Genomic DNA, 22,201 nt, shown 5'->3' with positions numbered 1-22,201 from the left:
GGTGTTCCCAATTTAACCATAAAAGCCAGTACTTGTGTGCATAACATTCTGAAATTATGAATGTTTTTTTATATCACTGTACTCTTTTTCCATACATAATGAAGCAGATAGAAATATGAACAAATAGTTTTCTAAACTATTATGAATCTATAATTAACCATGATGGTCGAAAAATGTTGCTATGATGCCACTTCGTACTTCTGCAAATTAATGTGAAAAGCGCAAAAGTGCAGGGGCATAGTGTGCAAATTAAGCTGCAGGGGCATAGTGTGCAAATAAAGCTGCAGGGGCATAGTGTGCAAATAAAGCTGCAGGGGCAAAGTGTGCAAATAAAGCTGCAGGGGCATAGTGTGCAAATTAAGCTGCAGGAGCATAGTGTGCAAATAAAGCTGCAGGGGCAAAGTGTGCAAATTAAGCTGCATGGGCATAGAGGGCAAATTAAGCTGCAGGGGCAAAGTGTGCAAATTAAGCTGCAGGGGCAAAGTGTGCAAATTAAGCTGCAGGGGCATAGTGTGCAAATAAAGCTGCAGGGGCATAGTGTGCAAATAAAGCTGCAGGGGCAAAGTGTGCAAATAAAGCTGCAGGGGCATAGTGTGCAAATTAAGCTGCAGGGGCATAGTGTGCAAATAAAGCTGCAGGGGCAAAGTGTGCAAATTAAGCTGCATGGGCATAGAGGGCAAATTAAGCTGCAGGGGCAAAGTGTGCAAATTAAGCTGCAGGGGCAAAGTGTGCAAATTAAGCTGCAGGGGCATAGTGTGCAAATTAAGCTGCAGGGGCATAGTGTGCAAATAAAGCTGCAGGGGCAAAGTGTGCAAATTAAGCTGCATGGGCATAGAGGGCAAATTAAGCTGCAGGGGCAAAGTGTGCAAATTAAGCTGCAGGGGCATAGTGTGCAAATTAAGATGCATGGGCATAGTTTGCAAATTAATCTGCAGGGGCATAGTGTGCAAATTAAGATGCAGGGGCATAGTGTGCAAATTAAGATGCATGGGCATAGTGTGCAAATTAATCTGCAGGGGCATAGTGTGCAAATTAGGCTGCAGGGGCAAAGTGTGCAAATTAAGCTGCAGGGGCATATTGTGCAAAATAAGATGAGGGGCATATTGTGCAAATTAAGCTGCAGGGACATACTGTGCAAATTAATCTGCAGGGGCAAAGTGTGCAAATTAAGCTGCAGGGGCAAAGTGTGCAAATTAAGCTGCAAAGTGTGTAAATAAAGCTGCAAATAATAATGCTGCAGTATCTATGAGACTTTCAGACACTAAGGCTACTGTTGCAGAGGAAGTATGGGGAAAAACAACCTGGCTAATCCATGACTGCGCACCTTTTTCACCTGAAATCAACAGACTATACTTTCCGAAACGATTTGTATCAGCCCCCCTTCTGTTAGAGATCTCTATATTGCATTTACAACCTAATTTTAGTGTTGCGTATGTCAGAAAGAGTGAAGTATGTTTAGATGTGAATGTCAATTCACACCTTCGTTTTTGCATGTGTTCTTACAGCCCTGAATTGATTGAAGTTTTTAAACTTTTAAAATCGATATAATAAAACATTAATTTAACAAATGCAACCCTTATGCTACCCGAAGTACAAAATGACACACAATGGGAGAAAAACATTTAACCAACCTGATAATAAGGTTAGTTATCATTGATGTTCTTTTTTAACAGACACACTTCTAAATAGTGATTCAGTGAGTAACACTTCCAGTTCCAGGGAGGTGGGTCACATCCCAGTTCCATGTCAGTGTAACTGTCCCCTGGGTGATTTTCTCTTCCTGGAAACAGCTTCCAGGCTCATCATGACCTTGTACTGACTACGCCTAGCAAAGAACTAATTAATAATCCCTCTTCCAGGGTTTCAACAAGATGATACGCATAACATGACAAATTTATAACAAGATCATTTTATGACTATTCAAAGTTAGACATCTTTAACCTCTGTTACATAAAGGAGAAACAGCTCCCCTGAATGAGATGACTGTTAGACCATTGAGCCTATATAACCTACTTCTGCTTTATATAAAAAAAATAATAAAAAATAACATCTGGGCCTATGAGGTGCATGATACAAGGCTGGGACACACACATATATTTTTAGGTTACAATGTTCTACTTTGTATTTTTTGTGCTACTTGACTAAACTGGCTATAAATAACCGCTGACATATACTTATATAAGAGGGAAAAAGAACTGCATGCTCTTATTTTGACAGAAATCTTACCTTGTTGTACCAAATTCAGGCTTTTCTCCTAAAAAAGAGAGAGAGAATCACCTAAAAAACCTGAATGACATAACAGCTCGGCACACACTTACTCTGCACCTATGTGGACAGCCAAGACACGTTCCGCCTTGCTAAGTCTTTCTCCATAAGAACCATCAGTCTAATTACTGATACCATGCATAAACTAGCATATCAAAGCCTGTAGCAGGAGGCCCGTAGGACAACCTTCAGGGCCTTTATGTGCCAAGAATATTTCCAGAAGACGTCTACATCTCCACAAAAAAAATCTGTTTCTTTAAAGCAAATTTGAGACTTCACTAACAAACCTGATCCACGTTACAAAAAATAATTGCAAAACGGAAAAGGAAAAATGCAAGACAGAAGTATACATCACGGAAAAGCACAGAAAATTACACATAATTGTGTTTCCTAAAATTCCTCCAGTGGCAGAAACCACAATTTTTTGCACATCCGATAAACTTATATATAAGGTATATAAAGGTAAACAAAATACCAAGTTCATTTGACACACTGAGCAGACTAAGCTGAATATCTTTCAGACTAACTGTGGAAGCATGAAAGTAAATCCTCATTCAATTGAAGTTTTTACATATCAAGATATAATTAACAATGGCCTGGTCTTCACCAACTTTTAGAAATATTGAGCCTCAGATAATAGAAATTAAAAAAAAATTCACTGTGTCATTTTATATTCAACAAAAATAAGTCATGGGAAAACATGTACCGTTACTGCTTCCACAGATATTAAGAAGTGAATCAGCAGCCTGATAATGTAAATAAAATGTACATGATTGTGGATTATCAGGAAGTGTGAGCACCTCTATAAAAGCAGACGATAATTTCTTGTCATATCGGCACAAATGCACATAAAATATGTACGCATTCACGATGCTACAACAATCGATTGCTGCACGTATCACTTTTAAAGGTGAATGCATACTTGTGTACCAGTTATGTCAATCCCTGGCCATAATGCACAATGCCATGTTTGCAGCAATCAAGTAGAGTATCACTACAAACACCTCATATCAAGTGTTGTGGTGGAGGGAAAATTATTTGGTCTTGGTTTGCAGGCAATGGACCTCACAGATATGGAATCAAGCAAAACTCTTCCTTAAACCAAATTATATTAGAAGCAAATGGGAAGTCATCTGTCTAACAGCTAAACTTAATTGAAATTTTGGGTCACGCAACAGGACAATGATTCTAAAAGCAGCAAATCTACAACTGAAGATTTAAAAAGGAAAAAGGAGAAGAATCAAGTTTTTGAAATGTCAAAGTCAAACGATAAAAGAAGTTGCCGATTGGGAAGGGCGGGAGTTGTGTTTTCATTTTTTTAAATCACCCTCTGTTGGACCCACTAAAAACTGTCACACGACTCAACACAGTTGAGGCATTGTGCTAAGCACTAAATAAAAAAAAAAAATAATATAGATAATATATTTATTTTCTGTTAAATATAATAACACAATATCAAATTCAATGATTCATGATTGATGGGAGACTATTATTTATTTTGCAGTGCAATAAAAAAAAATCTGTTTTCTAAATTGCCAAGAATGAACTGCACATTGATGTCAAAAATTAATCTCTATCGTGACAACCTGGCAGTTAATTTTGAGGCTTGTGATGTAATCGTAACAAATAATGCTTTAAATGGGTTCTAAACAAAAACAAAAACACCATTATTTATTTATCGCTCTGAAATATTCAGCTTTGCAGAATATCAGGGATGACACTTTTACTGTAGTGCAAATAATTTCCTTCCCTTTTCTGAAATGAAAACAGGCATAAAGCAAAGGTCTGACTGAAAAGGACTCATTGACATACAGTGAAAGTTTGCTTTTAGTTCCACAAGCCTAACTACCAATACAATTTCAGGATTACTCTGAGGGTTACTACCTGGTATTCTACTAAAGATGTACTAATGTCTGGTATTCCATCCACAGCTGAAAAGTGTGCAATTCCCAGTGACAGAACAGAGAATAACAATGCATAAGACAGCCTTAATGTGACTGATCTATAAAGTCTGAAAATGGAACTGAAAGTGGAGAGCAAAAAAATGGGGGAAGTAATGACAGCCTGCAACTTTGAGTCCTTCAGATGTTTCCAATAGCTTACTGCAGTGTGGGATTAAAACTCGCACCTTCTCCTAGTGTCTGTTTGAGGAGGTCATGCTTTGCCTGTAGTTTCGTGATGAGGTTGGTGCTATTCAGGAATTCTTTAAATTTCTGTAATGAGAAACAGGCACGAAGACACATATTCACAATTTCAATGCAAATGGTTCACACTTTGAACTGCTGCTAGATAGTACAAGAAAGAGTTTTGAGAAACAATTTGCTCATTCTAAGGGCCTTGTCATATTTTACTTTGTAAAAACTGGACACAAAGCTTCTGAAAGCTCGTCAAGCTGGTAAATGATTGGAAGCATTTCCAGCAGAAGGCCATACCTTTCTTTTTATTTTGTAAGAAAAATGCAAGTGGCAAGAACTCACAGTGAAATAAAAGACCTCTGTCTCCTGTTGGCTGGCCCTCTTCTTGGCAATGTTGACTTTGCTGATGTAGGTCTCAGAAGAAGCCAATTTTAAGGACTCACTGGACCGACTGTGCTGGAATGCATCTGACATATCAAAGTCCTCCACTGTAAACATGTCCTGCAGTGTCTGCATAGTGGCATCCAGAGTCTTCCTCATCTGCACCATCAACAACCACATGGTGGCATAATTCAACAAATTAATTCATAAAATATAACTGAATACAGAAACAAATTTTGGAATAATAAAGGAAATATTATGCTATGAGACACAACAAAAACTGTTTAAAACCATCAATAGCCTAAGTAGATTGCAATTTAATACATAAACCCACTCATCAATTCTGTAAATGAATCCCAGCCCCAAAGATTAGTCATAATTAGCATAAGCATTATGCCGTATTAAAGATCCAACTGCACAGAATTTAGAAATGTGGACTGAATCTGTGGCTTTTTATAGGCCAATAACTTCCATCCATCCATCCATTTTCTGAAACCCATCCATCCATCCATTTTCTGAAATCGCTTATCCTATTCAGGGTCACGCGAGGTCGGAGCCTATCCCAGAGGCTATGGACGCGAGGCAGGGAACAACCCAGGAAGGGGCACAAGCCCAAGGCCAATAACAGCTTTGAAATTTTCTTTGAAGAATAATTTCACACTGTTCACACATATAAATTTTTGTGCCAATGGACGTTCCTTTGTAGTGACCCGTGTATTGCATTCATTCACATCCATAAACATCCACAATCCAATAACTAATAAAATTTATGTGAAACATGAAAAAGTAACATTTGATATATTAATTTGATCCACATTTCACATATTTCATATATAAATTATATTTACATAATACAGAATTCAAAAATCTTAACATCCAAATTAATGCATATTAGCAAAATCCATATTATGACTACAACAGCTATTGTAATTCTTTATAAAAGTCCATAGCCTTACTTGCAGCAACAGACCTTATTAATTAAAATATTGCTTGAGCGGTTTAGGAATTACAGCCATTTTTATATATTGTCCCTAATTTTCAGGGTCTTAAAAATAATTGGACAAACTAATATAATCGTAAATTAAACGATCATGCACCATTACCAACCATATTTGGTTGAAAATCCTTTGCAGCTACTGACAGCCTGAAGTCTAGATCCCAGAAACCTAATGTTGGATTTTCTCCTTAGTGATGCTTTGCTAGACCTTTACTGCAGCCGTCTTCAGTTGCTGCTTGTTTGTCAGTCTTTCTGTCTTCAGTTTTGTCTTCAGCGAGTGAAATGCATGTTCTACTGGGCTGAGGTCAAGTGCTCCAGTCAGTTTTGCAGCATTCAGCTGAATCTAAGCAGACAGTCTAGCCCAATGAAATATTCACTAGACCTGCTATCACGTGACTGCAAGTGCAACGATTTGCCTGCCATATTGGAGAAGCTGAAGCAATCCTTCACACTGCCGCTTTTGGCTGCAGAAACAGCCGTGGATTCTGCTTCAGTGATATGGATTGCTGAACACATGTTTTATCACTTTTTTTTTGTTTAGTGGTCAATACTGGTAATATTTGATTGGGTATGGGCCTCTAAATCGGAGAAAATAATTAGTTTGAGTTGGTGGCGGGTGGATGATTTAAGCGTACATGCGGATTAGGATGCCGTCAGAGCCGATCCATGCATCACTACTAATATACTGTATATTGTTTTGGTTAGTTTTCAAAAGTCCAAAATGTCCAATGAATCATGTTCCAGCTAATAATTATAACTGTAGGTGGTCTCATGTATGACATTTGCAAGAATATTTTGTGTCCCTTATATTGTTTTACATACAAACAATGGATGGATCGCGTCGTACTCGTCACCCATAGGCCTATAGCAGGAAACATGCCTGTCATGTACAGTAAATGTATGTCATGTATATCCTTATACACTTCAGAATTCATCCTGCTACTTCTGTCAGCTGTCATATCATCAACAAACACAAGGGACCCAGTTCCACTGGCAGCCACACATGCCGAGCCATGTTATAACAGTACTGCCTCCCCCGTGTCTCACAGATGATGTGGTATGCTTCGTATCATGAGCTGTTCCATCCCTTCTCTCTACTCTGCTCTTCCCATCATTCTTGTAGACGTTGATCTGTCCAAAAAATATTGTTCCAGAACTGGACGGGCTTTTTAAGTCAAATCTGGCATTCATATTCTTCATACTTACAAGTGGTTTGCATCTTGGGATAAACCCTCTGTATTTACTTTCATGAAGTCTTGATTGTAAACATTGACAATAAAACGCTTACCTCCTGCCGAGTGTTCTTGACTGGACTAGATGTTTTAAGGGGTTTTTCTTCACAAAGATCTTTCTGCTAATCTTTCTGCTATCTTTCTGATGAGGTTGTTTTGTTTTCTCAGCCTAATGACAGTCTACTTTACTTGCATTGACACCTCTTTGGTCTTCATGTTGAGCAATAACAGCAAATTAAAATACCAAACTTTGAATCAACTCTAGGTCTTTTATCAGCTTAACAAGGCATGAATTGATGATGCAGTAACACGCATCTGGCCAAGGAACAGCTGAACTGCCAATTGTCCAAGCAACATTCCTCCTCACCATCCGATAACAAGGTCTCACCTCCTCATTCTCAATCTTCAGTGTGGAGAGTCGTGACTGCAGTTGATGGTACCGCATCAGAAGTTCAGTCTGCACCGGTGGCTGAGCAGTCACCAAACAAACCTGAGAGGAACACATACAACCCTCAAGCTTACTGTAAAACAATATCACTACTTGTCTAATGCTACAAAACTCTGTTGCTTGTGAGTTATTTTTTTCAAAAGTTGAGATGAGAAAAAAGAAGAGGAAAAAATATATAGTGTATTAACATATACTAACTGGCCACTTTATTAGGTACGCCATGCTGGCACCAGGTTGGACCCCCGTTTGCCTTTAGAACTGCCTTAATTCTTCATGGCATAGATTCAGCAAGGAGCTTGAAACATTCCTCAGAGGCTTTGTCCATGTTGACATGTTAGCATCACACAGCTGCTGCAGATATGTTGGCTGCACCTTCATGATGTGATTCTCCCGTTCCACCACATCTCATAAGTGCTTTATTGGATTGCAGGGGAGTGCATTCTAATCTGGCATCTGCTATTAACAAGACATTTTTGCAAAGAGGACTGCCACTCACTGGATATTTTTTCTTGTCTGGCCCATTTTCTTTAAACCCCGGAGATGGTTGTGTGTGACAATCCCAGTAGATCAGCAGTTTCACAAATCCTCATACCAGGCTACAACGGTTGACCAAAAGTCATATCACACTCAAAGTCGCTTAAATCACCTATCACCCCCAATCTGGTGTTTTATGTGAACATTATCTAAAGCTCCTGCCTGTATCTGCCTAATTTAATATACTGTGCTGCTGACATATGATTGGCTGATTAGATATTTGCTTCAACGAGCAGTTGAAGAAGTGTACCCAATAAAGTGGCCAGTGACTGTAGCTGAAAAAAGTAAAGACCTCGGGATCAAACCAAATTTTTATATTGTTTATATAAACAGAACATAGTGCTTTAGCATTTTTACATCAGCATATTGTCTGGGTTAAAGCATTCCCTCTACAAGTATAATGTGAGAGTATATGTCCGGGGTTCACCTCGTCGCCCATGTGTGGCTGGTACTCAAAGCGCATTGGTGGGCAAAAGACCTGATTGTACATGTCCATGATCTTGTGCTTGTCGCTGCGGGCATCCAAACTGTCCACAGCATTCTCCATGATATCCAGGCCTTCATGGCGTGATGACTCCAGGCTGTACTCTGCTGACAGGTACGTCCTGAAGGTGCGAGCCAAGTTTGAATGGTATCCTAGATCACAGCACTGAAAGGAGGAGGAGAGATGCCTTCGTTACAGACAGAGTCAGAATAACAACAGTACTGTTGAGAGAAATTCTTAAGAGTCAAAGAAAACAAAGCATTTAGAACTGAAATCAACAGACTGAAGAATCAGTAAGAAGAATCAAGTGGAGGCAACGCAGCAGTTCATTGGTAGTATTGCAGCCTCATGCCTCCCGAGTTGGGGGCTCTTGTCCCCCACTGCTCCAGTTTTCTCCAGAAACCTTTGTTTTGGTCAAGTGGTGTCTCTAAAATTCTCATAGTGTGTGTGGGTGGGCATGTGAGGCCTGTGTAGATCTAGCATCGTCTCCAAGGTACACTATATGGACAAAAGTACTGGGACAGCAGGCTATTACTATTATTATCTCAAGGAACTTTTATGACATCCCATTCTAAATCCATAGGCATCAATATGGAGTTGGTCCCTCCTTTGCAGCTAAAACAGCTGCCACCCTTCTAGGGAGGCTTTCTGCAACATTTTGAAGTTTGTCTAAGGGACTTTTAGCCCATTTATCGAGAAAGCCATCTGTTAGGTCAGGCACTGATGTTGGACGCGAATACCTGGTTCCTAATCTCCATTCTAGTTCCCAAAGGCATTTAATGGGGTTGAGGTCAGGGCTCTGTGTGAGTCAGTCAAGTTATTCCACACCAAATTCAACCAAGCATGTCTATGTTCCCACAAAATTGGAAGCATAGGATTGTTCAAAATGTCTTGATATACTGAAGCATTAAGAGTTCCCTTCACTGTAATTAAGGGGCCAAGCCAAACCCATGAAAAACAGCCCCATACCGTTATCCCTCCTCCATTGTGCCAAACTTTACAGTTGGCACAATGTACTCAGGCAGGTAATGATCTCCTGGCGTCCACTAAGCAAAGACTGTCAGACAAAGAAGTGTAATTGTCACTCCACAGAACATATTTCCACTGCTCCATGTAAGGGAGATGCAAAAAGTTTGTAAGTTAAATCGTAGATGATTTCATACGAAACTACACTGGCATGCTAAAGCAATGTAGGATAAATAAATCATTTTATTAGTTATTGGGGCGATCGATCAAAAACAAAATTTATTGATATTATTTTTTTTACTTATATGACATATTCAAGATCCTTATTAAATCAGGCCAGGAGATCGATCTGTGCTTTTCCACAGAATAAAAAATAATGTAACATTATCAAATATTTTTTTACACTTTTCTTTTTACACATAACCCCCAAGTTGGTCAACCAGTTAGCAAGCTGTAAGCATCTTCCCAGTAATTTGTGTTTGAACAAAAAGTAGCTACTAAAAGAAGGTTCTAGAACTGCTTCTGGGGAACTACATTTCACAGAGCAAAAATACCGCAGAATCCCAACAATATTACCGTAATACAGCCCAAGCCTACCTTATATGGTCATCCCTCTGTTAATGCCTTATTAAAAGACCGGCTTTATGTGACTTGTTTCAGGTTCACCAGATCTGTGCCTGATCTTTTCATTAAATTACCTCACAACAATTTTCAATGGGTCCCCCAAAATAAAATTTCCCAACCAGCTACTGAACTGTTACAGATAAAATTTTACGAGCGGGTGGGCTAGCAATTGGGAGGAAATTTTTTATTTTTATTTTACAATATTCAGAAAATCATCTTGCTCCCCTCAGTTTGAGACTCACTGACATACAGCCTGTCCTTTCCTATCATTATGCGGTGCTGCTATAATTTTCATTTGTCTCAAATTTTGATCACTTCCAGGTCATCACCCATACAATGTTGTAAAATGATCCGCCAAACACTTTTAGTTATAGTGTTCACAGGACCAACTGTCTTCTACAACCTCCATTTCGTTACATTGCAGCCACATAGCGCTCCTGGGCTTAATACGGGTCTCAAAATGAAATCTGATGTAGATTTTCATTGATATATTGTTTTTGTGAAGCAGTGCCAAGATCCATAAAATACTTTTTGACTTACCACATTCACAAGATCGAATGTTTCTGTATTTCATCTTCCATTTGTTGCCACTAGGCGGCGATGCTTCACTCAGTATATGATCAGTTCTAGTTGTTCATTCATACAATATGTGCCAAAACCATAAGTATTCCCCATCTGGGGAATACAGTAACTACTTGTAGTAATGTGCAGTGGGGTAGTACATTGGCTCAGTGGGAGTCACTGTAGCCTCACACTCCAGTGTTGGGGATTAAAATTTCACTTCTACTGTATCTGTTCTCACCATGTCATGTAAAATTCCAGTCCAAAAACATGCAGTTAGGTTACTTGATGTCTATAAATTGCCCATAGTGTTTTATAGTGTATATGTCAGGCATGGGAACAAGTCATTCCTTGGTGAGTCTGAGTCAAGTCTCAAGTCAAAACATTGTTTAGGACCTGGGGGAAGGGGTTGTACTAAATCAGCATTAGTTGATTACCAAAATGTGTATAGTTTTAGCATTTTAGCAACAGGTTGGAGCAGTCGGCACTTCTGAAGAGAAGTGTAAAAGGAGAACAAAGATATATTGAGACAACTTTTAGCCAAACCAAGAAATTTATGAAGCTTTACAGAACTTAATAATGTGAAAAAGAAAACTATATTTTAAATTAGCCAATACAGTAACACTAAACTAAACATATGTGGCAAAACATACCAATAATAGGAGCCTCTTTTGTTACATCAGGATGTTTAAAAATATCATTTGAAAAATAACCCAAATTTTACCAAAATAACCCACATTATTAAAATCATAATAACAATAATTTAATCCATACAAGACTGAATGGATGTATTTACTAATTTCAGCATAAATGAATGGAAGGTTTTGTAGCCTATCCTAAACCCACAAATAATTTAATAAATACATACATTTTAAAAAAAATTCATGAAGTTTTAAAAGTCAACAATCACAGTTTCCGTAATGAATATTACCGTTGATTTTTACTACGTCTATTTTTATTAGCTCGTATTTATGCAGGAGGCTGAGCTGTTTTGGAATGTTTTTTTTACAGATAATGATCATTGTTTTGTCTTATCGTATGATTTACTGCCTCCGCACCCTCCCTCACAGTGCTGCATAATCACACGTACACAACGTGAATTCGAACTGCTGTCAGTGAATTGCACGCGTGCGGTTCACGAGTCGTGCATCCTCCATCATGAATGCTGTATCTCTCTCTCACACAAAAACACACACACACACACACAGAGCAGACACTATTAATAATGCATTCGAACTGAATTAAGAATGCACTTGGCCCAGAGAGATTTTTAGCTGCTGTTTCTTTTTCTTTTTTCTAATTCATATTTAGGTGAATATTTAGCTTTGAATTGTATTTTTAGCTCTTAAAATAATTACCGAGGTCCGGACCTCGGTGACCTCATAGCTGGCTACGGCCCTGCCGTCACAGTACATCATAGGATATGTTCTTCATAGGCAGAGATAGGTCGAAAAGAGAGTGTCCACTCACAGTTGTCCTCACACAGTTTTTACACCCATGTATATGCAGGTAGTGATGCATCTTTCAATTGAAAATGCAGACAGCAGAGAATTAATATGCACCAAAATTATAAAATTAACATTATAGTACAGTATACAGAAGGGGGACTATAACCTCAGATCTTCCCAGGTCATACGGTCCAAGTCGGCTCCAAGTCTAGAGTCATTTGTCCTCAAGTCCAAGTCAAGCCCAAGACTTTCCATCAGTTTTGCCAAGTCGAGTCATACTGTCCCCTTCATAAGCTACTTATTATTTTTTTAGTAATGATGTTATGTGAAATGTCAGATAGCCTAATCTAGCCCATTAAGTATATGTAAGAAGCCCAAACTTTAACATGGCCGGAATAGCTTGGCCTACACTTAAATTTGTGACTCGAGTCCGAGTCAAGTCCCGAGTCAGTGACTCTGGTCCCCACCTCTGGTATATGTGTATGTGCCCTGTACTGGACTGGAATCCCATCCAGGGTGCACCCCAGCCTTGTGTCCTATGCTGCCTGGGATAGGCTCCTGGTGACCCAGACCAGCATAAGTGCTTAGATATTAACATTTGTCATAGAACCTGTTTATGATTATTTTGAAAAGCAGACACGAGGTATTTCCTAAGTAAAATAATTCCAGCAATATGAACTTATTGTAACAAAAGGGCACACTGTCACATACTACAGGCAATTTATAGATACTAATTCACCTAATCATACAATCCTGAACTGCAGGAGGAAACTGAGGTAACCTAAGGGAAGTCATTTAAGTATGAGGAGAACATGAGGGGAACTTCACACACACTGAGCTGGATGCAAGTATCCAGCCTTAAATATGGAGATGTCAGGCCTCAGTGCTAACCACTGAACAACCATGCCAGCACAAATGAAATAAGCATGACGGTTAAAATATCTACAAATATCTATAAATCTGTAAATAAAAAATTAAAGACTAATAATCTGCATACAGTGCAGCAATAACAAAGAGAGTATTACATACACATGCAAATCAGATGTGTACTTACATCTATCATATCAGAGACATCATGGATGTAATATTTTCCCACAACAGCATTGGTTGCCGCCAGGTTCAGTAAGTAGTCATTCCGTGCCTTTGTGCATTTCAGCTTGTTTTCAAAATACTTGGCTTGTCTCTGGGGTTCAAAACAGCAAACATTATATCTGCTCCTATTGTGCATTTAATGGCAGTGTTATATAGTAGTCAGACAGCCTTCTTAAAATGTCTATGGTCTGCTTAATCTAGGTAATTGAAGAACGTTATAAATCTTCATCATGTTATGGGAGAAACAAAGTTATTTATGAGTTCCCTTCTGTTACAGGAACATCATAATATTGATAATGATTCTTACACAACAATTCATTAACAACTCATTTACATATTCAGGAAATGTCTGCATAAATGGCACATACTAATCAGAGGTCTTGATGCACCACTGCCAGACCAACACTTCATTTTACCTCAGCTACTACACCTAGCTAGTTTTTATGGTCGATTTAATGTATGCTTTGTGAAACAGTAAACATTTATATTCCAGCACACAGGTTACAGAATATTGCACCAGATCGGGAATAAAGGTCCTTACCTTTTCTTTCATCTTCTCGATCTTCCTAACAGTGCTGCGTCGTGGTGGTCGATCCTCGTTGGAATCACCCAGTTTGCTGAATTGCTTCTCCTCCTGCTTCTCAGCCTCCTTCAGCTTGTTCTCTGCACTGCTACTCTCCGTGTGGTACATGTGGTATGTCTTCATAACCTGATGTTAAGTAATTCAGCGTGAGCTTATATCTTCTCAGTGCATTTATTGTATTAAATGGTCTGTTAATCTTTGTTGTTAATAACAAATCTTGCTTAATTGGAAGAATTTTCATTTACAAGCTGTTTATAAATCCTTTAATCCAGGGGTGGCCAATCTTACCCGCAAAGGGCCGGTGTGTATGTAGGTTTTTGGGATAACCTGTAGGTCAGCTGTTCAAACCCAGGTGTGAGGACTCTTCAGCCAATCAGTCCTCTAATTAGCAATCTAATTAGGGAGTTGCAACGAAAACCCGCATACACACCGGCCCTTTGCGGATAAGATTGGCCACCCCTGCTTTAAAGTCTGGTACACACTCTTGCAATGGGAAGTAGTCATTGAGCACCTGCACTGAGGCAGAAGACATATATGTAGCCTAAGAGCTGCTTTGTCCCAAGAAATCTCACTCTCTCCATACTGTAAATATCATCCTCTATTATCTACAGAAGAGCTGTCTTATTGCCATAAGATTTTTATATACACCAGTTGCCATTTTCCCATAATTCCATATTCATGCAATTTAATCCCACTCACAATTTTCGAAATGGTGTAAAACTACATCTGGAATAAAACCAGTTAGAGAAATTTTACCCATGATAAATAGTCCACCACTGTAGTGTAAATATAATTTTGCAACAGCCTGAACATGAAATGGTAATTTGCTTTTTATACTTAAAAATTGTTTCAGCAGATTGATTTACATCCGTTACTTTTATCACAGAGTTCAGAGACAAAGCAATTACTCAGTTTTCTATTGCAAAACAGATTCAAATTTTCAGATTCAAACAGATTCAAGTCCCTGTCCTTCACTAAGACACATATACATGAAAACTATGTGTCTCTTAGAGGTAGGCATTTGAATAGACTTCAAATTACAATTACAATTACAACACTAGAGATGGGCATTTCAGGCATAATTACTATTTGAATTTCACCAGTCAATATTTGATAGAGAAATGGAGCATGGATCAAAATATTTATTTATTTCCATACAAAATCATATATTACTCATTCCAAAAGGATAATGTAAAACATCAAAAAAGTAGCTTGAATAAATTAAACAATCAAATTAAACTGAGATGCTTGCTGTAGCATTCAATAACGATTAATAGCCTGTGCCTTGGGTAGTTACAGTGAATGGCAATTAGAGCAGTCAAGATTATTTGATTAAACTCGATTATTAAAAATAATCTATGGAAATTTTCCTTCTTATGGAAGCCCTGAACCGCATTTGATGATTTTTGTTTTCGGAGACAATAAGTCATTATTTTGACATAATAAGTCGCTATTTCGACATAATAAGTCATTATAACGAGATATTATCTCGATATTTCGACATGTCATTATAACAAGATCGTAAGTCGTTATTTCGACATAATAAGTCGTTATTTCGACATAACTCGTGTTAAGCTTTGCGCCAATATTAAAGAATGCATTAAGTCATGCTGAGGCACTGTTATCATCAGTAGCTTACTTGGTACACAAATGGCCCATGTATTTCTGGGATTTTTACATAGTTTGTGCTTTCATTCCAAGTTAACCCTTACTGATGTTAACTTTATGTAGACCATTAATATGCTCCATATCATTGTTATCGTTTGTTATAAATCGCCTATAAACTTATCGTGTGTTGTATTTCATAACATTTCATATTCCACTAATTAGTTTCTAAAACATTGCCTGGGTAATTCAACTACATCCGAACTGAAAATCAGAATAACATTGACCGATGAGCCAGGACAGAATTACGTTGCACGTTATTACGTTGGTGCAGTTTGACCCATATGTCTAATTATTGGGCTGCTGTTTACAGTGCACAGACAGAGTGATTCAGTGGTAAGAACATGAACAGCCTTAACCGTGGCAAATAAACCCTGCATGTCATGGTTTTCGAACATACGCACACAGCTGACCCATTAGGAGATACCGTAACTGTACTGCCCCATCCACATAATGAACTGATGAACAACCGAAATCTGACCTGACCCAAAAAAAAGCATTGAATCCTAAGTGATGAAATATATACCAGTTGATCTTATTTAATCCACGATAAAAAAGGTAGACACTACTATACATTTCAACGTAGGCTACAGCAAAGCCATAAAAAGCTACCAAAACAAAGTTGTAGAAACATGTACATGTAGTGAAGTGAAAGTGATTATTTGTTATATGTGAAACACACCAGTGCACAACACTCTGCATTTGACCCACCAAGTGAAGCAGTGGGCAGCTATCAATACAGCGCCCGGGGAGCAGTGCGTGGGGATGGTACCTTGCTCAAGGGTACCTCAGTGGGATTCAAAATCACGATCCTCTGATCAAGGGGCGAATCCCTTAACCACTAGGCTACCAACTGCCCCCTACTGCTGAACTGCAAGAAATCTGTAACAAAACGATAGCTTATAAGACTATTTTAGACTATTTTAAACTCTTTCCAACGCGCTATGTTCACAACTACTTCAGCAAAAAGCACGCTCACTGGATATACAGTATGCACTTGATGCTGATAGCACATGGGAGACTATAAATGAGACGAGGTGGCCGAGTGGTTAAGGCGATGGACTGCTAATCCATTTTGCTCTGCACACGTGGGTTCGAATCCCATCCTCGTCGGAATCTCTTTAGTGGGCAGTGGTGGCTTGATGGTTAAGGAAGCGCACTTGTAATTGAAAGATTGGTTCAAATCCCCGACCAGTAAGGCACCACTGAGGTTCCCTGGGCACTGAATTAGCTGCCCCCTGCTATGTCACAAAAACTGACATATGGGTTAAATGCAGAGGACACATTTCATTGTGGTGTGTTGACAATGACCACTGATGACCTAATTAAATACCTATTATAATTTATACCTATCATTATGTCAAAATAACGATATATCTCGTTATAACGACTTACTATGTCAAAATAACGAGATAATATCTTGTTATAACGACTTATGTCGAAATAACGACTTACTATCTCATTATAATGACTTATATTAAAATAACAAGATAATATCTCGTTATAACGACTGCCGAAATAACGACTTATTGTCTCCAAAAAAAAAATCATCAAATGCGGTTCAGGGCTTCCGTACCTTTTCAATTACCCCACCATACTGCAGAAGAAGATGGTACATGGTGGATGAGGGTCCAAATAAACAGTAAAAGCATCACTTGTGTGGAAGCACTTCACATTCAGATTGAATGAAAATGCAGTCATCAGTCAATGTTACAAAAGCAGAACCTAAATATCACCACAGAATGAGTGCAATGCAATTACATCTTAAAAGAAGTTTTAAAGGACTACTGATAATGCAAGGTTAGCCATAGATATGCACCATTTAGTCTCTCAGAGTAGCCTAGCCTGACTTTGTCATCACTTTATTCACATTCTATGATTCCTCTATGCCAGTATAATCGCTGCTAAAACAAAGGCTAACCCTGTTGCTTAGCTGCATTTATCTTACAAAATCTGGTACATAATAACAATATAATCTTAATTTTTGTGAACGTATAGTGTGTCTTGAGTCGGGCTGAATGATACTGGAAAAAGTATATCAGTACATTACTCGACTATTGATATTATCCTAATGACAGCCTTAATGGTATTTTCTCTTTTTTTTGGCAACACAATCCTAATGATACTTCTCTGGCTTATAGGCTACTATTCCATTAATTTATTGCTATACAAAATGATTCATCAATCTCTGCTGCAAAAGGACAACTTCCATCCATTTATTCTAAATGTAACTGCTTGCCCTATTCAGGGTCACAGAGGGTCTGGAGCTGATGGGTGAAAAGCAGTGGAGGACCCAGGATGGGGTGCCAACCCATTGCAGGGAAACCTCACACAGCACTCACATCTACACCTAAAGGTAACTGCAGGTAACCTAAGCATGTTTTTTTGACTGGGGCATGGGAGTTGAGGGGATCAGAGGAAACAACACAGGGAGAGCATGCAAACTGGAACATGGCAAAGACTTGAACCCTCATCCAAGAGGAATGAGGCACCAGTGCTAACCACTGCATCACCATTCCACCCCCAACAGGAGAGAGTAAAACATTCAAAGTAGCAGTCAAAAATAAATATCAAGATATTTATAAAAACAAGCTTAATATTTCTTAAAAATAAACTAACCAAACAGAACTTGGCACTATCTACCAATATAGTCTGCCTTTGCTGGTGAAGGCAAGTTGGTACTTTCTGGTTACATTCTGGTTAACTCAACAAAAAGTCTCTACTGGAATATTGACAATTCACTCTTTCACTCGGTTTATTAAGAATGAATTTTACAGAACATGAATTTCAAGAACATTTTTAGCAACAACCATAACTACCTAAATATACATATAAAATTAAGAGCAGCAGCATAATCAGATTCTCCTAAACCTGCCAGGAACTGTGGCTACAGCGACAAAGCAGTGCTGACAAATCACTACCGTCTCTATGGAATCCAAAATATTTCCATACAGTGAAAGACGAATGCCTTCTGGTGATCAGTTCTTGTTTACACGTTCATCTTACCCATCTTTGTTAAATTTCTCATTAGGGTGTCATACCAGGAGTGAGCAAGGATGAAAATGATTATGATTGACTGGGAGACCGCATGCAGAGCTCACACAAAAACAGTGCAGGCAAACTTCAGAACAAATAAACTTTAAACCACAACTAATTATATTGCTGCTACATAATATTTAAAATGGCAAATTTATTAAGTGATTACATTTTTTTTTCCATTTTATACACATTCTCAAACGTTTGATAAAGCTGACACAAACTATCTATGCAGCGAGCATTGTGAGATTAAAAGTGATGGGCAAGGTGTCACTGAATCAAAAACTAAATTAATAAAATTTGAATAAAAATGAACTATTAGATCTGAAGCAGAATTAAGGGAAACTGAAAAATAATACAAAGCAGGAAGGCCTTATACCTTCATTGTACATTTTCTCATTTAGTAGATATTCCTTTTCCCGAGTTAAAGCAATAACCATGGCCACTATAGTCTAATTTAAGAATTAAAAAAAAAAATTATTTATATATGAATCAGTAGACTACAGTGCATATGCACTGAACATATGCACAGAACAAAAAAACTCATATGAAAATGAAGAACTGATTAGCTTATGCCCAAGCTACAGAAAATGACTGAGTACTCACCGTGTAAAGTAAATGACTGAGTACTCACCGTGTAAAGTTCATTTGTAACCTTCAGCAGCTCCTCTTGCATCTGCAATCCAATTTCCTTGCTCTGAAAACAGATAAGCTTACTTTAAGGAAATTTAATAGAAGATCAATAATTTGTTACATTTTTTGGTCATACATAATTATCTAAATGGATTACATAGATATGCTTTATTCTTCAATAAACTTAATGCCATAATATTTAACATTATATCAGTGTTTCTCAACCACTTGTCCGCAGCAGCCACTAGTAGGTCATGGAACTATGGCAGGGAAACACAGGTCGGTCTATAATGGGCCGCTGTACAGACATGAACCCGATCGCCACTGAAAACTTCTCAGTCAGCGAAATGTATCAAGGGGATAGGACTGGGTGGTATAAACTGAATATATCGACTTATTATTATATTAAATTTAAATGATAAGTGAAAGAGAACCTTCAAAACATTGCTTGATAGCAGACATTAGCCTATCACATTACAGAAATGAACCAATCACATAGCAGTCTCAAGAACAGACAAGCTACGCCCAACAAATGCACAGCAAGATTAGACAGTGAAGCTGTCTCCTGACTGACTCCAACTGCTACTGTTTTGGTAATATACTGTGGAAGAGATAAGCACCGACTCAGAGGGAACTATCAGTGTTGATGACGAAAGAGACAACTCAGCAGCCACGTTGACTTTTTAAAAAGGAGATCTTGTCAATAAGGTAAAAAGACATTGGTAGTGTGGCAGTATGTTTTGCAATTTAAAGTTATGAACTATAAACTGTCAGAAGCATTAGCATCGGTGTAAACGGATTTGTGACTAAAACATCCATTGCCATCGTTTTAATCTATAGAACAGCTTCAACACTGAGTATGAATAATGTTCTAATTCTCTGTCTATTTCTCTATTTCTATTCTCTGTTACTATTAAACGATATAGGTGTTGTTACTCGCTTTAAGATCCTCCAGAGCAATATACCTCCCTGGGTAGAGTGGAATACAAAAACACACAAAACATTACCAGTCAAACAACGAAAATGTATAACAGGACGTTACTCTCCTGTTCATGCACCACATGGATTTTCATACTTGTATTTACTTTCCGTAAAAGTCACGTAGTGTCTGTCTGGCACAGCGTTGGTATATAATGGCTTTTCATGCAGAGAAAATATTTTATGAATTACGCTGTGAAAGGAAAACAAACATAAACTGCTGAAAAATTCCTAGAGGTGGTGTTTTCCTGGCACAGAAAGGCAGAAAAACAACATTACAAACGGCGACACCTTTGCTCTATTTGAAAATTCCTTCCTAATGCCTGAAAATGTTAATAGAATATTCCACATTTATGAAAAGAATACAGAATTTGGTGTCTCTGTTCATGACCGAGTCATCGTCCATCCATCCATCCATCCTTTCCCAAAGCTTCTTACCAAGTCTAGCTTACCTAAAGCATTGCATCATTTAAAGCACAGGTGTCAGACTCCAGTCCTGGGGGGCCGGAGCCCTGCACATTTTTGGGTTTCCCCTCATTTAACAACTCTTTGTGCTAATTACCACACAGCTCTTGAGCTGAATCATTTGTGGTGGAACAAGGAAAGAACTAAGCTACACAGGGCTCCGGCCCCCCAGGACTGCAGTTTGACACCCCTGATTTAAAGTGAACTGGAGCAACATGCTTCACATACTGTACATGTAAGTGAAATATGTTCCTGCTGTCACGTCCTGCTCGCCACGTCCACCTGACCCTCATGTCTCCTCACTAGCATGGCCCTAACAAGCCACGTCTGTTACTCATCTGCCTTATCTCTCATTCCTGACCCTAGTGTTGTGCCGGCACCGCGGTCAATGCATTGTCACCAACCAATATTAACAAGGCATCAAACCAGGAGCAGAAATCAAAATGGAGGAGAAACTTATATTGTCCGTGAATAACAGGGTTCTTCAAATCTGGACCTCCATTACAAATCCAGGCCTTGTTTTCAGTTCTCCCAGGTAGTTAGTTTAATAATTACTGATTCTGATTGGTCAGAGGCTTCACACCTGACTGACAGGTAAAGGAAGGCTGGAAAACCAGCAGTGCTCGGACCTCGAGGACCGTGATTTGAATAACCCTGGTGTATAAGTTTCCAGACCTTTAAGACACAAACTTTCCATCTTAACTAGCAAAGCTAGCGCTAGTGCCTTTTTCTTAGCATGCGAAATATACATCGCTGCGACTGACAGTGAGTCAGAGCAACAACAAAATGATGGAAGAGTGTTTTGAAAAATGCCTGTGCATTGAGCACAGACCTCTGTTTTCTGAAGGGATGTGGCAGCCCTACAGCAGGAGAGAGCATGCAGCGTTTGGCCTGAAAGCCCCATTAGACTGTGTCCAGAAAGGCAAGTGACAAAATCTTTGGTTTTAATAAGCATATTTAGCTAATGAAACTAAAGCGAATTAAAGTGCACACGCTTATAAAAGCGCACTCTTCAACCCAGCAGCAAAACAGCAAGAGCTTTTTTTTTTTTGTAAACCCACAATATAACTCATTTTGTTTTAGCCAAGAAACACTTCACAATCACACTTTTTTTTCATGGCAAGCGCTCTTTCATGACGTAATATTCACCCGTCCAGCGCCTTTCACAAGTGCTGGCCAGTTCGCTGCTGGAAGTGTGAACACGTAAGTGATTTTTTTGCCTGCGTCGAGCAGTTCGCCGGATACCGTGGGGGGGGCACCTTACTCCACACCACCCATTTTGATCCCTCGTGATCTTGATTATTTCCAGTTTATGTCCAGTAACATCAAAAGACCCGCTTGCCCTCGAGTCTTTTGTCCTTCGTTTCTGTTATGTTTTTTTCCAGTAATCCTTACTGTATATCTATTATTCTATATCTCACATAATGGAATTTAATATGCACTAGTCAATACAAGTATGGAGTTCAGGAAACAATATGCTGAAGTAAACACTGTGACATTTCTATATCAAGATTCAGCTCTGCTTAAAACTAAATGCATTCATTCCCACTACAAGCATATGGGTGCTGCAATCCAGCACCATACTGTAGCTACAATGAAAAAGGCCATATTTTCCTGTTTAAAATTTGCAGTGTAACAGCCTTGAATGGTGACAGGTGGGTGGTTTAAATTTCA

At 38.6% G+C, this 22,201-nt stretch overlaps 1 protein-coding gene and 1 non-coding gene across 2 annotated transcripts in view; one reads left to right on the top strand and one right to left on the bottom strand.

Annotated features, from left to right (window-relative positions):
• The window catches only part of LOC111840565 (SLIT-ROBO Rho GTPase-activating protein 3-like), a 66,270-nt gene that overhangs the window by 12,230 nt on the left and 31,839 nt on the right, over window positions 1-22,201 (bottom strand). Inside the window, exons 4-11 of the mRNA XM_023805526.2 lie at window positions 19,086-19,148; window positions 13,709-13,876; window positions 13,130-13,258; window positions 8,420-8,641; window positions 7,399-7,500; window positions 4,743-4,940; window positions 4,394-4,478; window positions 2,227-2,254 (exon numbers count right to left, since the gene is read on the bottom strand). Of these exons, the coding sequence (XP_023661294.1) occupies window positions 2,227-2,254; window positions 4,394-4,478; window positions 4,743-4,940; window positions 7,399-7,500; window positions 8,420-8,641; window positions 13,130-13,258; window positions 13,709-13,876; window positions 19,086-19,148 (995 nt within the window). The remainder of the gene's footprint in view (window positions 1-2,226; window positions 2,255-4,393; window positions 4,479-4,742; window positions 4,941-7,398; window positions 7,501-8,419; window positions 8,642-13,129; window positions 13,259-13,708; window positions 13,877-19,085; window positions 19,149-22,201) is intronic.
• trnas-gcu (transfer RNA serine (anticodon GCU)) lies at window positions 16,447-16,528 on the top strand. The gene has a single exon. It is a non-coding gene; the product is annotated as a tRNA-Ser (tRNA).

This window comes from Paramormyrops kingsleyae, chromosome 6, assembly GCF_048594095.1.
Source record: "Paramormyrops kingsleyae isolate MSU_618 chromosome 6, PKINGS_0.4, whole genome shotgun sequence".
NCBI lineage: Eukaryota > Metazoa > Chordata > Actinopteri > Osteoglossiformes > Mormyridae > Paramormyrops > Paramormyrops kingsleyae.
The sequence above is the reverse complement of the archived record's forward strand: the minus strand, read 5'-3'. Positions and strand labels throughout refer to the sequence as shown.